The sequence below is a fragment of the Haliotis rubra genome, unplaced genomic scaffold (genome assembly GCF_003918875.1).
Source record: "Haliotis rubra isolate DU_JTF1 unplaced genomic scaffold, ASM391887v1 Scf555, whole genome shotgun sequence".
Lineage (NCBI taxonomy): Eukaryota > Metazoa > Mollusca > Gastropoda > Lepetellida > Haliotidae > Haliotis > Haliotis rubra.
Genome location: NW_025767252.1, coordinates 608,155 through 625,836, shown reverse-complemented (window position 1 = coordinate 625,836; position 17,682 = coordinate 608,155). Strand labels below are relative to the sequence as shown.

At 40.7% G+C, this 17,682-nt stretch overlaps 1 protein-coding gene across 1 annotated transcript; it reads right to left on the bottom strand.

The window, feature by feature from the left end:
- Positions 1–10,201: 10,201 nt before the first annotated feature.
- On the bottom strand, positions 10,202–17,482 carry LOC124253825 (sodium- and chloride-dependent betaine transporter-like). Its single transcript, XM_046687671.1, has 7 exons — positions 17,223–17,482; positions 16,158–16,290; positions 15,395–15,529; positions 13,348–13,451; positions 10,942–11,107; positions 10,504–10,635; positions 10,202–10,309 (listed from the first exon to the last, which is right to left on the bottom strand). Exons 1-7 carry the CDS (start codon positions 17,480–17,482, stop codon positions 10,202–10,204), a joined length of 1,038 nt encoding a protein of 345 aa, XP_046543627.1.
- Between the last annotated feature and the right edge of the window lie 200 nt (positions 17,483–17,682).

Here is a 17,682-nt window from a genome sequence, read left to right as displayed (position 1 = left end):
TGACGTCATCATCGAACACCTGGCTGACCTCATTTCAAAGGGGTGTCAATGACCTTGTACTGAGTTGACCTTGGGATTAAACCACTTTCCCAGGGGTATTTTTAGATCAGGAGCATAGCAACCGAAAGAGAATGACATCATGGTAGTCATGTAGATTTACATGTGTACGAGTGTGATGTTCATCGTACAATATTGTGTGTATTTGTGACTATTTGAGAATAAATCAATTTTGGTTATAAAAGTCCTAACAAAAGGTAGGTGAAGGGAGAGCAGAGTGGCACAGTGGAAGCGCACTGGGCTCATAACCCAGAGGACCGTGGATCGAAACCACGCTCTGCTAACAACATGTTTTTAGAATTAGGGCTAGCAGACATCTATATAAAGGACATAAACGGTGATTAAGCTTCATTTATCACGGGACCCGTGATAGTGACACTTCATCTGAAACCTCTGTGTGAGAGTCAGTATTTGTTCTGAACAAGACAATGAACAGAAGATACTGGAGACCCTATTTGGACGACCCTAAGAAATGGACCAAATATTACTATTTGCAGGCTAAAGGATATCCCAATCCCTTTACTAACGTGGATGATTATGTGATCTATTATGAGAAACAAGGCGTCAAGATGGACCTACCCCATTCTACAGACAACTTTGCTCTCACGTCTCCAACCCAACAAGTCGTTCAACAGGCCAAAGCTCGTATTAAGATGCAGGAGAACGGGGAAAAAACTGAAGCCAAAATAATGACTTCCTCCCAGAGTCGCACAAAGAAACGGAAGACGTGTTTTTAGATAAAAGCAGTCAGTAGACAGGTTCTTTGCCATTTAGACTCGGACCACCATGCAGTCAACAACGTGTCCCGTGTGCTATATGACGTTTTCCAGGACAGACAATATGTTGAGACATAGAAGACAGAAACATCAACAACCCTCTCCTCCTCCTCCTCCTCCTCCTCCTCCTCCTCCACAACCACTTCAACAACCCTCTCCTCCTCCTCCACAACCACAGCAGCAGCAGCAGCAGCAACCACATTCATCAGAAAGTATTACCCAGTCATTGGAAGAATGTAGACTGATTCACCCCTTCACCATGATTGTCTCAGGGCCCACCTCCTGTGGGAAAACCTACTTAGTGAAACAGATTCTAGAAAGGATGAACATTAAACCTTATCCTGAACGTATTATATGGCTCTACAAACGATGGCAGCCCTTGTATAATGCCATTCAAACCCATGTTTATCCCTATGTGGAATTTCATCAAGGCATTCCTTCTGATCTCGAAAAGGATGCATTTCTGGACCCCCATGTGGTGAACGTGGTTATCCTCGATGACTTAATGTCTACTGCCAGCAAGGACCCACGCATTACAGATCTGTTTACGGAAGGAAGTCATCATCGTAATCTCTCAGTGATCGCCTTGAACCAGAATTTGTATTTCAGTAAGGATCCCACACAACGAAGAAACTGCCATTATCTGCTTCTGTTCAACAACCCTATCGATCAACAACCCATCATGACTTTGGCGAGGCAAATGTATCCAGGTAACACAGACCGTTTCATGGAGCCGTTTCAAAGAGCTATCCAGAAACCATATGGTTACTTGTTGGTTGATCTAAAACCCCAAACACCTCCCCATTTGCGACTTTGCCCCAATGCATTCAGCTTAAAAGGAGACATCCAAGCTAGGACCATTCAGTCCGAGTTAGACTTTCGGCGTGAGCAGACGTGTGTAGAAAACCTCCCAACCATGCCATCTTGTGATGACTGTGGACTCATGTTTCAAGACATGCATGATTTGCAAAAACACAGAAGAAACTGGTGTCCCGTAAAGTCTTCAGTGTGTCCACCGGGAATACCCCAAGTGAAAAGGAAGTGGGAGGAAGGCGACAACTTCTCTCCTGTGAAGGCACCACGTACACTGTCAGATTGTGACTATTGTGGTCAAGTGTTTAGCAACAACCACAACTTACAAAGACATTTACACGATAAACAATGTCCTGAAATGGAAAATGATGATGATGAATCATTAAACGATGTCACACAAAACAACAGGGAAAAAAAGATGGCTGATCTCGAAGAGCAAGGTATAAGACAAATGTATTCACGTACACGTGAGCTGAATAAAGACTTTTTGGATGAGAAACGACAGCTGTACATGAAAAGAGAGGTTTAAACGAAGACACGATTCAAGCCAAACTGAACAAATACATGTGGAGCACGTTTAAAGAGACGTATGCCTGGTTTATTACTTATCTGTACCATATGCAGTATGGTCCAAACACACAAGGAATACTGAAACAAGTAGGAGACACAAATAATCTGTATCATGATGTGTTTTCCAATCTGTACCAATATAAGTCTTGGGTCGAAGGCTTGACCGAAGATGATAATGCAGACATAACATCTGATGAAGAGAGTGAAGGCTATGACGATTAGGAACGGTGATAAGACAACAGATGTAAAGTAAACTTCTGGGAGCGCTCCTATCCAGTAGTTGTACTCGTTTGAAACGGAGCTAATAAAAAAATGAAATCAGTTTATCTTGTTTCTTGTGATGTATACCTCGTTAGTAGCCACATTAACTTAGTGCGCCTAGTGGCAGCAAGATGATCCCCGGGGAGTTGAGAATGGTAATATGGCTGTGATTGACATCCAAGGAACAAGTTGCCAGCCCTTTGAGCATGCATGCGGTATGGACTATAGTGCTATATAAATACCCATATAAAAATTATATACACCTGTGAGTTGTCATTTATGATTACTCTTTCATGCTAACACTATACAATTACCCCCCATTCCTGATGGAATTTTAGAAAGTTGAAAGTTGCATTCCTAAATATGATGTACAAAAACCCATGACCAGAACGCACATTTCAAAGCTGACACGCCCTTGCTAGCGTTCATTCTAACGAGCATTTTTATTTATGGGTGTTTTACACTCGGGAAATGTCGTCAGGCTATAACTGTCGACAGAAACCTCCCTCCCTCTGCCAAGGCAGTGCCCCCGCCCGCTCCCTACCCCTCCCGCCACAGCATAGTGCCACACACGCAAATGTGGGTCACCAGATCGCGTCTCTGCTAGCACTGTGAGAGGGAGAGTGTTTTGCACGACACAATCCCAGATATGTTCTATTTACATGGAAGGTGCAATATTAGTCTCATGTGTTTTGGTGGTTGATTCATTCAATACAATCACAAACATATGGGATTTGGGTATAACATCTCAATATCATCCCTGATTCCTAAATTTATCGCATTACAAGGCAGGATACAATGACAATATGGATTGGATATTCAAATATGGAATGTGAATACCGGTAAGTTTGAAATACGTTTGAAATTCTATTGAGTTGGGTTGTTTTGGTGATGGTCAAGACAAACTCAAACCATTTTTGCATGTGGGCAATGAACGCTGATTGCATTGAACAAATGTGTTATAAAACCCGTGAACTGAACCCGTATCATTTCTTTTACACATATGAGTGCACATGTTAGACTAGACTAGACTAATGTTTAGTCTCTGAATGTATTATCTTGATAGTAACAAACAAACCTATTTAAATTGACAAGGAGCCCAAGGCAGACCTGGGGAAAATCTAGACTTCATTTAGAGCCTTTTTGCACTGCAGGGAGGGCTAGGCTGTAGGCAAAATAATATGGGTCAGGGACCGTGAGACAGGCTAATGTTAGACCCACGATTTTGAGTACAACTTGAGGAGGTATCATATTACACCTCGGCGGAGTGAGACGAGGGAAGTGTGTGGAGGCTGCGACTGTTAATTCACCATGCCTCAACGGCGCGCGCTCTGAGATGACAGATTTTCTCCACAGAAAAGGTTATTGAGTATAGAAAATATAAACATGTTGTAAGAGGACAAAATGATAACTTCAACTGACTGTCAGAGGGGTTTTATATAGTTAAAATTGAAACCGGACGAAATTAGTTTGTGGTCAGTGGTCCAGTCAGCCCAATAGTTGTTCTACACTGATTGGCCTAAATTAATGGCGTGATGTCATGGTGTGATGCTATGATGTGTTTCCCACGGGGCGCGCGGTCATTGACCCCTCGGTCAGGGTGAGTCACACCGGAGTGAGTTGGCTGTATGCTGATTGGTCCAAATTAATGGCGTGATGTCATGGTGTGATGCTATGATGTGTTTCCAACGGTCATTGACACCCCTGTGAAATGAGGTCAGCCAGGTGTTCGATGATGACGTCATTTTTCGTCTATACCCCCCCTGTCTACAACAACTACGTATATGCCACTTTATGGAAATATATCATACTTGCTGTTGAAAACAAAACACACTAGATATTTGATAATGAATTCAGTGCATGTAGGAAACCATAGTGTAAATGTGTAATATTAAAGACTACTAGTTAGCTGCATTGTTATTTACGTTGTACGGGCCGACCGCCTACGTCCATTACTGAAGACGATAACGCTATTCTGTCAGGTTATTTAATCAATGTTGAAGACATAAGCACAAAAACTGATCTAATCTCTGCTTACTGTGGTGAATGTTCAACGCAATTGCATATCTTAAAGAATTATGAAGTAAGAAAATAGATTAACTGAAACCAACAAACAAACAGATTAGTACATGAACAACGGTGGAAGGAATCTATTTGTGAAACTGGAGGCCTAAGAAATGCAACGTTATATTTGTATCCCCAAAAGCAAAAGGTGACAGTGTCACGCTGCCTATTCCCAAACAAGCTGATGGTCACATGCACCCCAGAAGGAAAGAGTTCAGACCATGAACATGTTGGATGCCTCTCAATGCCATACTTCCTTACGGTTTACGTTTATCAGTTGATGCCAGACTGGGTGCACGGAATGGCATCACATGAAGCGTGACCACTCGCGGTCACCCGCGGCGCCTATACCTGACCACATTCTGCCCAGATCGGTTATACCCTATGCAGGTATACATCAGAATCAAGACGGACACCTACATACATGTGTGACGCTTGGCGTCAATGTGAGTGTTAGCCTGGGGACATCACAGCGGAATTTCGGGGCCACAAAACCCTTCTCTCAAACATTGGTTGTGTTTCTAATAAGTATTATTAAAAACACAGTATTCTAAATAACTACTGGTATTTGTACACTTAGAAATTATATTAGTAGAGACGTAACATAATTGAGAACCAATTATAAGCTGGTATTGTGTGTAATATATTTCATACATGGAAAATATGTTGTGTGGGTACTTGATGAATGTGAAATCACCTGTACAACAGTTTCATTTTGTCACCGTTTGTAGGTTCACGTCCTCATGTGAACTGGTGTCCATGTTGTGTGCACGTGACGGCCCCAAATGTCCATCAGCCTGTACAGAGGTCAGCAGCCGCTGAAACAGTTCACGTGGACTGCACGATGCCTGTTGCTCACAGATGGTCATTTATCGTAATTACATTATTTCACATTACAAAGTTGTTCCACAAAACAGTCAATACATTAATTCCAACTGAGGTATGGGTAAAAAGTGACAATTCGTTTTCATTCATACAATAGGTAAATGAGATTTGTTTTACCTGCTAATATGGTTTCATTATCATTGACCGCCTTAGTGGTGGGTGGGGCTGTGTGCTGGGAGAACACAGTGTGGGTGTTCCGATTCCCACTTGAGTCAAACCAAAAGGAGGTCAAAAGGCTGTACTTCTTACCCTAGACGGCGATCGACATCAAGAGGATATAACTACCTTTAGCGGTGATACGTCGATATAATGAGTTTGAGTGTGGTGTTCGTGTTAATCTGCAGCCATTAGTCCGGCTTAGTACTGAACACTCCAGTTTTCAGCAACCCATGCTTGTCGTAAAAGGCGACGAACGGGATCGGGTAGTCAGACTCTCAGATTTGACACATGTCATCGTATCATATCTGCGTAGGTCGATGCTCATGCTGTTGATCATTGGATTGTCTGGTCCAGACTCGATGATTTACAGCCAGAATACTGCCGAGTGCGGCGTTAAACAACAACCAACCAACCAGCCGTGTCACAAATACACACACTAAGCTCTGCAGTAAGGCTAAAGGATTTCCACGGCTGAGCAATTCATAGATGCTTCGCTCGCAATTATTTACCCACGTTTTCCTGTCTAAAGATGATTTTTTAATTATTGATTCCAGTCAATATTGAACACGTCTATCTGGCGATATTCATCCTCAAACTTTAATGTCTGAAATTAGGAAATGGCATCAAGTGTTCTAAACATGTTTAGACCTTGTGAGGTAAGTTACAGCACCCGTCTCCAGCAGGTATATACTTCCTGCTTCACGTTCGTATCCTACACGGGGCGGTTGGGTAGCCTAGTGGTTAAAGTGTGCGCTAAACACGTCGAAGACCCGGGTTCGCTTCCCCACATGCGTACAATGTGTGAAGCTTATTTCTGGTGTCCCCCGACGTGATATTGCTGGAATATTGCTAAAAGCGGCGCAAAACCTCACTCACTCACTCATTCGTATCCTATCTAAATCCACAACTTATTGGTACATTACACGCATCGAATACAGCCTGTAACTATTATCTCATATGCAAATTAAAGCATAGCTACCTTTTTCCATTGTATTTGGTATTGCTAGCGTACCTTCTTGAGAGAGCCGTTGGACCTACTCAGTGTGAGAACGGCCATGACAGGCAAGGGCGCCACAGGGATGACAGCCATTACCCACCCGGCTATTACGGCGCTTCGTGGATAGGTGTAGTCGCCATAGGTTGGTGGTTGGAACTTCCATACAACTAGAAACAGCATTACCTGTACCAACACGTATCAGATTTTCATTTACTGGTTAATGAACAGATCACCTTCATCGTCATCGTCATCAGTATTAACATACTTGATTATTTATTGAGTGAACCTACACACCGCCTACAGTTGATGGAATGTATACTCTGCAATAAAAGAAACGCAAAAGTGCTTTTCAGGTGTACACTTCATGTGCTATATCAATAATCAAAGATCATATTACATTTGGCACAAGTCATTCTCACTGAGCGCGGTTGTGAAGCCCATTTCTGGTGTTCCCCGCCGTGATATAGCGTAAAACCGAACTCACTCACTCACTGAGCGCGGTTCATCATGGCACACACGCAACAAGCTAATGTCAAGGTGAAGGGCATCTGTTTTCAATATCTTGTATGGTCCTGAACTGCCTGGCACGGTCGCCCGATGGACCCAGTCATATTACACATTGTGACATGAGCAATGTTCACCCATTCTTCCTGCAGTGCTTATGTCAACTGTTGGAGGTTCTGTGGCCGTTGCTGACGTTAATCAAGAGCATCCTATAAATGTTCTGTAAATTTGGAGACCTTGAGAGCAATATCAGTACTTTGATATTGCGGTTCATCAAACGGGCCGCTGTAAGTCTTGCAGTGCGAGGTCGGGAGGTGCTTGTTTACACAATTACATTTGCTTGTCACATGATGGAAGGACGCACAGATCCAGATATAAATATTCAGTATCGAGTCTGGTTGAAACTAAAATATTCCCTTTCACATGAATTTGGTAACAAAGAAAGTGTGCCGTGTCATTCACATGGTTTGGCAAAACATACATCTGGAATACGTACAAGGGCAATGTTGGACGATTCCAGCTGACTTATTGAAAGGTTAGACGATATATCACCAAGTATCCAAGTTTTCTTGTAAAAAGTGCAATGTTTTTTATGCAGAAAGGTGACATGTTTGAAACCTAGTGTAAGACACTGTGAACGACATAACACATACACACAGCAGGGCAGGAGTGACGTATCTCAGGAACACCTGGATGTAGCGCGGGATGTCTCGGCCCAGCATAAGTCTCACATCAGCATTGAACCGCTTGATACCTAGACAGAATGTACAGGAGCTTTTAACAAGACATGTTGTATACAGTATTAGTTACATTAGTTGTTAGTTAGTTTTTGTCAGGCAGTATGGGGTAGTGCGGCCCGTTTGAATTCGCTGCATTCAGCCTCAGGAAATACAAATGGGCCGTGCCACCCTATACTACCCGGCAAATAGCCGTGTGACGAGATGGTCTACTCCCATTTGTGAGAACTCCCAGTTGTGAGACTCCCAGTTGTGAGACAGTGGAGTTGGTAATTAGCAAAGAAAACACACCTTACTCCCCTATATGATAGAATGGATTAACCCCAGCTAATTATGGATTAGCTATTTAACTGAATCTTGTGGAGGTAACTTAATTAAACTCTAAAAGATAAAGTAATTAACCTACTCAGGTAAATGGCTTTAAAAACTAAACACTTTGTGTAGGTAACTTCGTGATCATTTAAAGAAATTAATTTACCTACTCAGATTTACATGTTTGAAAAATCTAGCAATAACTGTTGTAACTATAATTAATCCAAATGTATTTATTAACCTTTGACTGCGCTTTCCGATCACCATTATGGCAGGCCTTCAACAAGTAGAATATATCGCCAGTTCACGATAATCTTTTTCAGTATTTCAGTATCTATTGAAAACAATAAATGCTCTTCAACGAACAATGTCTTCTGTGTTTATTAACTCATTAATGAACTATGCCTCCGGCGGGTACTCTTCTTCAGCAACAGGGCTGTTCCCACTTTCATCGTAGGGATGGGGAAGCACCACCTGTGTGCACTGAACCATTAATTAATGTGTCTCACAACTGGGAGTTCTCACAAATGGGAGGACACCGACGAGATTCTTACCCTTTAGACTTCTAGGTGCCATGATTCTAGTGTTTTCATCCAATTTTCTTCTGTCTACTTAAACAACACTGAAGGTCCGGGTTAGAATTGTTCTTCAGCTGTATAACCCCTGCCTGTCTCTCAGGCAATCCTCTATATATTTTGTTTCTCTTTATTTATGGTGAAATACGTGTTTTGCCTTGAAAAATGGAGGCCAATTAAACAAGTAGATGAGTCTTTTCATCACACCAGATGTAACTTGTTCTGGTTTGGAATGCAGTAACACTGCCAGAAGTCTCAGACTTACTTAGGACTGGAACCAGGACAGTGCAGTTCCATTAATACCAAATAAATGGTCCACGGTATGGTTTCAACATGATTGTGGTCGCAGACGAACAGCATCGATCGATATTCTAAGGGACATAATTCTTGTTGGCATAGAAAATACGGGACTTGTTAATTCATTAATCACAATTAAGGATATATATTTTAGGTCCAACCTATTTCCACTTCACAGATAGAGAATATCATACTCTCAAATAAAATTGATAAAAAAACACTTCGGGATATTTGATTGCATTTGTGACGTCATTCCAATGTCTGCTCGATGTGTACCAGTTTCAAATTTAAGACTTTATTTTGTCATTTAATTTTGGTAACAGAAATATTGCCAATACTTTGAATGTAATTTAAGTAGGGTAATATCCTCGTAACTCTCCATTCCTTATAACAATAATGGGTTTTGGCTCCTCCGAATTACTCGGACAGTACCCTCAAAATAATAGTTGAATAATTCAAGTGAGTTGGATTTCAATGTCAAAGTCGTCCATACTACGCCTTGGAAGAGGGTAAGATAGATTAACACTACCCGTAAAACTTTAGTTACACATTTTCAGTTCAACAGTCTTATTTATCTAAAGGGTAATAAAGCTGTATACATTTATGGTAGACTCATCATGGCTCAGAAAGAAAATCATTATTAACTGCCATAGGCCGAAGATGTTCAATAAATACTGTACTTGACATAAAACATCTGTTAAACCATGAAGATCAGATATTTGTCGACACAAATTTGTAAATACATATTTAATATTCTGAGACTCTAGTTGATATTTCAATACTTATTGGTGTGAAGTTCCAGTCATAATGATCCTCTTTGAGACTGGATGAGTCTGTAATAAATGGAATAAACCTCGTTTGTCTATCGGGGCGGTGGGGATAGCCTAGTGGTTAAAGTGTTCGCTCGTCACGCTGAAGACCAGGGATCCATTCCCCACATGAGTACAATGTGTTAAGCCCATTTCTGGTGTCCCCCGCCGTGATATTGCTGGAATATTGCTAAAAGCGGCGTAAAACCATACTCACTCACTCACTCACTCGTTTGTCTATCAGTCTTCAGGACTGGTGTGTCAGGTACATAACTGATTGCCATAGGTTTTGATATTTCTGAGGTATTGAGAGACAAGGATAAAGCAAGGCTTTCTATCCCATACTTTTTATCCAAGAGTGAACACGACGCAGCGTGAAAAGTAACTACTCACCATAAATCCACGTGAACACGATTGTCTCCAAGATGGCAAAGAGAAGCACGCTGAAAACACTTAGATACCAGTCACACAGCTGCAGATAGTACACACCCGCCTGCAACATCAACACTATCATTAATTGTGTGTCCGTGTCGTCGGCATCATCACCATTACAACCAGCAATACTACTTGTCTGAAGACTAACCATTCATACATATAATAGTATCATACCACATGGTAACTGGCATATATTCGCAGATTATTATTTTAATTTGTAAGTCATAATTACTATATGCTATTACGAATTACCTGAGTTGTGAACAACAGGCCGAAGAGGAAGCAAACAGCACATATAACGGCAGTTACAGGACCACGGTGTGTCCCCAGCTTGTTTGGAAATTGGTCAAAAACCACCGTCAGGACATTCTGGAGTATGGCAAACTGCCAAGAAGAAAGGTATTGGAATTATTGAATGTACAAAGACCAAACTGCCACATCTACAAATTCCCAATATGTTCTCATAATTGTTTGCAGACTCCATGGTAAAGAACAGAGCAAGTGTGAAAAACCTACATCTCATTAATTTCCTTACAGATGATACATACGAGTGAAAACGAAAGAGTGCATTGCAAAGCATTCAGAACCTAACAATGGCAATGACACCACAGATACTAATAGCCCTAATAACGGAGAATCATGTTATAAAATACTGATTATGTGTCCCATTTAAAACTAATTCACTTCTACCTGAGAATCAAGAGCTGCGGTGAAGAGCATGAGAAAGAAGAGCACGGCCCATATGTCGGGAAAGGGAAGTTGCATTATGCCCTCGGTATATGCCACAAAAGCCAAACCAGGTCCTGCAAATGAAAACAGTGTACTATGAGTCGAAGCACGTGTCAAGTAACAACATCTGTCACAAAACACATTAGATCATGTTTTTGCACAATTAAACGTGACAGTGACGGTAGGCTATGCCTTCAACAATGGAAGTAAGCAATATTCCGTAGTTGAACGGCGCGATCACAATTGATTTGTCTGTAAACTTCTGCTGGTTGTACTTAAATGAAGTCAGCTGTTCGGATTGGTACTTTACTTTGGTTATCTAGGAAAAACGCATTGTTCAACATAGTTATTGAGTTAAGATTTAAGAAAATAAGATTAACTGAAACCAAACAGATATTACAATATTCGCTCATAATTTATCTTTACTTTTCAGTCCTCCTGAGAGGGTACGTAAGTCCACAAACATTCAAAGTAAATTAAAACTCTCCACTATTTTTAGTCATAGAATATGTGTATTTTTAAATGAATGGCTAGATGTGTCTACGTTGCTAACGGCTGAGGGGATGGTGTAAATCCAGCTAGGGTCCATGCAGGAAGCAAATGTCCCCATGGTCCCTAGTATGGTGATCTACCTTCAGTTGTTGGCAATATATAGCCTGTTTTGACATTGTCTTGTCATGTCTAGTTAAAATGTTTTAGATTTAATTACTAATTTTAAATGGATATCTGTGATACACTAGTAGTTTTACTGTTCTTTGTCAACAGGCTTCAATTTTCGAATTTTACTGATCTATAGTATAATAATTAATTGTTCTCGTCACGATATGGCTGAAATATTGCCGATGTGACGATAAATATCAAATCACTCACCCACTCTTTACTTTTCACCTTGACCCCATTCTAAATGAATACAAACTGTTCAGACAGATGTCAATGCTGTGACAAGTGATTATCAAAACGGCTGTTCTACAAAAGATGAAATGGTATACATTTCAAACACATTTGTATTATTTGCCATGAGCCTTCTGTGTGATGTCAGAATATGTTCCATTTGATAGTTATCATAGATACAGTCCCAAAACGTGAAACATTCTTGTGAAATCTAAATGATAACACTGCCTTGACAACGATGTCCAGAACAAATCACAATACCACAACTCACCTGATGAAAGTACTTCGGATATTCCAACTCCAGCCTTGTTGGCCATAAACCCAAGCAACGTGAAGATAGGTAAGACCGACCAAAACACTGGTGATGACGTCAGCAGTGGTGATAATAATGGCGTATCTGCATCATTAATCAGACAATATCTTATTATAAAGCTTTATTGTCAGGTGATGCATGTGACTGTAAAGTAGCGGGTCATTAAACGAAGTTAAAATACTAAGTAGTTTAATGGCGTTATTTAGACAGTATGTTATTATCAAGGTTTATACTGAGAAGTATTGACAAACATGCTATGAAAAAACTGTATGTCTGTAAAGCCTAAAGCACATCTGATAGTTTGCAGATACCAAGAGCTGTGGCGCCAGACATGTGCATAGTATTTGATTTTATACACTTTCACCAAAGGTCCATTAATATCTCTTTTTGGCCATTATATCTGTCAATTATATTGATTTTGTTGTGATGTATGTGATTTATTCATTGTTTGTGCATGTTGGACACGTGCAGAAGTCAATCTGCAGTTGCAAACACGTTCATTGTTTCACGGACTGTGATTACCAGGGTCAGGCGATGCATCATCAGGCGATCTACATCCTCGGCGGTCATCTCTCTTGTTCCACCCATTACAAATCATATTTTCGACAGATAAGTAATCAGTGTTGATCACGAGTCTTATGTTCTGATAGGACGTGTGGACTAGTCTGGCAGGTAAGTATGAGGTAGGATTACATTTGCATTACAATGGCTGCGCGAAACTCGAATTATGCAATGATGGTCACTGAACAATACTACCGGGAAAACATCCTGCAACCTTTGTTGTCCTGTGAGTGTGGGTCAGCGTTTTGTCTCTATGCCCATCGTGCACGAATCGCCACCGCTCACCTCCAGCACATCAACAAAATACCGTGGCCAGCAATGAGCCAAGATGTCCACCCCACTGAACATGACCAGCTATGAAAACCTGTACGTAACATCACAGACTGCACACCAAGATGGCGGAACTTGGCAGGGGATGCAAGCAGTGTCGGGCTGCAAGAAGTGTGGGGCAGTCTCCCTCAAATCGCCGCTGGGAGACTCATACACATTGTGCGAATGGATGTTTTAACATATCGTGGCAGTACATCTTTAGTATCCCCTACGTTTGTTTAGAGTAGAGTTGAAAGAAAGAAAGATGTTTCGAGATATTTGCATTTGATTACCTCAGGCAATTTTCATTAAACTTGTTGTAGCTCGACAAGTTGACCACCACACCAGTTCCGGGAGAAATAGAGTAAAATATTTGAAGAAGAGCCTCAAGCCAAACCTGGAAAAGGAAACGTGTACATAGTATCACTGCCTTGTCTGATTTGGCCTTTGAACCTCATACCAACTGCATTACCTGCATGTGAGTGAGTGAGTTAATATTTATCGTCACATCGGCAATATTTCAGCCATATCGTGACGAGAACAATCAAATATCATAGTAAACATCAATAAATTTAGAAATTAAAAAACCTGTAGAAGGCATACACTTCAAACATTATATATACTGCTTTATTGTGTTGGCACAAATAAATCATATGAAAACGTAAGTGAGCTTGATATAAGTCAGACAAAAGTATCGAAATCCGAAACTGAATAATGTATCTTTTATAACATATTTTCACGAGGACATCTCCTTGGTGTTAAAGTCCTGTCGTTGTTATATGCATTGTGAACCAATGTTCTAGGTGAATACATTGCACATGTGATAATCAGTGAGGAACAGCGGTGTGCTACATTTAGACTTTTACCAGATTAAAATAGAAAGATCTTGAAAGTGCTACCAACAGCTGATTCCAGAATCTGCCCTTGTGTACATTTTTCCAGCATCCTTTTCTTAGGCATATAAGGGGAGTTAACTCTTGTTTCTCACCTCATATGATATGACAAGTTACGAGAAGACCAGCGCCCCTATTCTCCAAACGTTCGTAGCCCTAACAATTCTTAACTTCGATCGTAGCCAATGTGTTAAGAATGAGCTTAAGAAGTTCGTAGGGCTACGAACATTCCGGAATAGCTAGCCAGAGTTATATGTGCCGATTATACCCTGCAGCGACCTATTTTTTTTCAAGCTGAGTTACTTTTCTGAGGGGTAAATATCACTTCTCTTGTGTTATATTATTTCTTAATTTGAACTGCCACAGCATTTTGTGCTGTCATTGTGGTACATTTGTATTGTTTTGTGAATTCAGTTAATTTTAGAATACAATTGTTAATCACATCAGATGTCTTGGTTGTTTGTTGGTGTCACACCTAGTTGTTTACGGACAGAGCCCCGGTTAACTTCTTGTGTCCACGGCGTGTCCATGGGTGTTGGGAGCATGACACAACAGAAACGGAAGTTTAAAACAATATTGATCAGTCATTTTAGGCTTCAAACGGTTGTCATTTATCTTTTAAATGAATCCGTACATTGTGTTCGAAATTCAAACTGAATCTCCAGCGAGAGACCCCCACGTGTTATACTATCATAGTTGTAAAGACAGATCCCCGATATAGCATAAAATATCACGATATGAGATATATAACGAAAAAAATGATGTGAAAAATACGATGAAAGGGAATATGTTCATTTGAAACATATTTACATTGCTGAAATATAGGAAAAATAATGATATTACATTTCTTGTCAATAACACGTTTATCCCATGACGTGACCTGGGCTATTAGACGTATATTATCTGTATTGATTACATGAATGTAATGTAATATGTCAGTAATATAAACGGGTTGTTTGGTGTTAACTACTTCACTCACCAATATTCAGCTACGTGATAGTGGTTTGTTCATAAACGAATTTGGAGCAGAAATGTACATTATAGAGATCGATCTGTGGACTCGGGATGCGAGAATATTCATGAACAAAATCTGCAAGCCTTACCACTGGAACCAGTTAGTCGTGTGGGATGTTGAGGACGGGTAATGAACTATATTAAACATCTCAATGTTACGAGAAGTATAATATCAACAATAAACCCTTCATATAGACATAGAATTATTTTCTAAAAGCAGAGTCAACCTAGGTTTCCAGTTGTATAAGGACTGTAAAACGTCCCCAGGACAGGGCCACAGGAAGGGTATGGTATGATAAAAACAATCAATGTATTTGGGCCACGAACCCGTATAATAATCATAAGAAGCATACAGGGAGATATACATTGTACACAATGTAACTTTGAAGTACAATATGTGGGAGTGTCACCAATTACCCATGACTGATCTTACCTGAACTTCTAACAGCTTGCTGAAATCTGGGCTTAAATAGAACACAACTCCATCCACAGCGCCTGGTAAAAGTATGGTCCTGATGAAGAGAACTGCCAGTAGCAGGTACGGCAGAAGGACAGTCACGTACACAACCTACAGACACCACAGGAACAACATTATATATGAGGAAGAACGACATATACAGGACCCATACGTCTGCAGGAACAAACATACGTAGAGACATTACATGTGTAAGAACATATGCAGGAACAATATTACATGAGGAAGAACAACATGTTCATGAACATTATATGGGCAAGAACAACATACATAGGAACATTACATGTGCAGGAACATCTGCCTGAACACCGTCCAAACTTGGGACAACATGGGATGTCCGGTTCTCGTTTTCTTCACAAACATGCATCGTCAAACAAACATGTTTGATACCATTGTCAAAGAATTGCTGAGGCGAGAAACAATTTTGATGGTAAAAATGTACCATGAGTCTTGTATGTAAGTTGGCTCTATGTGTAATTAGTGCTTCCCAAGTAGATGCCCTTTCAAGTAATTCAGGAAATATGTCATCTAAGGGTCATGGATGTTTGCACAATGAAATGGAAAAGAATAACTGAAATCATAATTTATGCATATAAAAAGCGATGTTGAATACACCTTAAATGTCTGCAAATATACATTACTGAATTCCAGCAATGGTTCACAACTGCAGTCAATAAATATATTCTCAATTATTTGGACAAATGCCATTGTGTGTCCTCACCTTGCCGATACGTTTGATACCTTTCACTAGACTCAGAAAGATAACGATCCATGAACCAAGTAAGGAGACTGCAAGGTGCCACTGGATGGTACCTGTGTCATGGACCCCCTCAGACACCCCCAGCGCCCTATACCTGCAGTGTACACATTCGTATATACTTTAGTATAAAGGCGTCTGTATAGCTTATAATAATACCGTGAAAAGCTTTTCACAGATGTTTCAGTTTTCTAGCAACTTATTAATAGATTGGATTCTATTTGTTTGTTGTTAATCACGCATTGTCCAGTCACGCGGTGTGTGTGAGTGAGTTGGATCTTATGCTCCCTTGAACATTCCAGATGTATCATGGTGCATCTTCTCCGATGGGAACGAAATACCCCTTAGTGGTGTAGGTCTTAGACGTGTAATACTTTGGTGAAACCTCTAAAACGCGCATGGTACTGCCAATCTAGAAACAACAGAACTGAGGCGAATCCGGACTCGAACCCACGATTCTAGGTTTCTAGCGTATCCAAGTGAGGGAACTCTGCACTGTGAAGTGCAGCTGAGCCACTCAGGTTCCCAGGAGCGCAAAGAGGCTTCGTATGTACCTTGATATAGCCAAAGTATATATCTTGATATGTCAGGACTATGGACACATTCCTATCAGAAAGGTCTGGACATGCTTGACCATCATGCGGACACTTTGTGGCATCAGGGATTGTCCGTGATCCATGTATATACTTTATAAAATCCAAAATATACAGCTATTTTGCCCTTAACGCCAAATAGAATCAATCTGAAGACTGGTCATTGCAGTGCATTGATCGCTTCATATATACACAATGTGATTATAGAGAGGGATAGTAAGAGGTTATTTCTTGGAAGAATTGTTTGCATCACATAAATCTAAATTCGCATTGATGTTCAATAATTACGTAATGATAACTGCAATCCTACGTATCCTCACCCCAACCTTGCCCTTTCCCTTTGCTACCCTACCAATGTGCCTTTAGAATCTTCTAATAACGGGGAATTCTTGTTCATGATAATGTTTCATATTGCTGTATAAGAACTAGGACTTACTGCCAGAACTCGCCCGCGCCAGTATTGAAGAGCGAGAAGTTGGAGAGACTGTCCATAGCTCGTAGTGTTGCGTTCTCTGTTCCAGGTAAACTGGTGTTGAGGGTCTCCCCTGAGTAACGGTAATCACCATCCACACAGTCTTCAGTGTTCCACCAGTTGCTGCAGCTGCTCCAGGTTAGGTCAGGACTGAAGGACATTCCGAGATAGAAAAGAGTCCAGCCAAGAGCATTTTGGTACCACACCGCTGCTAAACTTGCCATGATTACTTGGGCGATGCCTATTCCTGTGGAAAAGCAAGAAAGTTGAAAACGACATGTCCTGTTTGTATGTTACCCAGTGTTATCACCCGTTTTTCAGTTTTCAGTGTTGGTTTCACGGCAGCATATATATCATGAAAGCAACGAATAGGATGTTACCCTCAGAGTAACATTTTCCCTTTTGACGAAAACTTAGTGTCATT

Bases quoted from the DNA above. Each gene is read 5' to 3' on its own strand.
- LOC124253825 (XM_046687671.1), bottom strand. From the start codon at position 17,482: ATGGCAAGTTTAGCAGCGGTGTGGTACCAAAATGCTCTTGGCTGGACT. The intron at 16,291-17,222 runs GTAAGTCCTAGT...TGTACACTGCAG, and splicing joins GGCGCGGGCGAGTTCTGGCA to GTATAGGGCGCTGGGGGTGT. The intron at 10,636-10,941 runs GTAGAAGTGAAT...TCTTCTTGGCAG, and splicing joins CCGCAGCTCTTGATTCTCAG to TTTGCCATACTCCAGAATGT.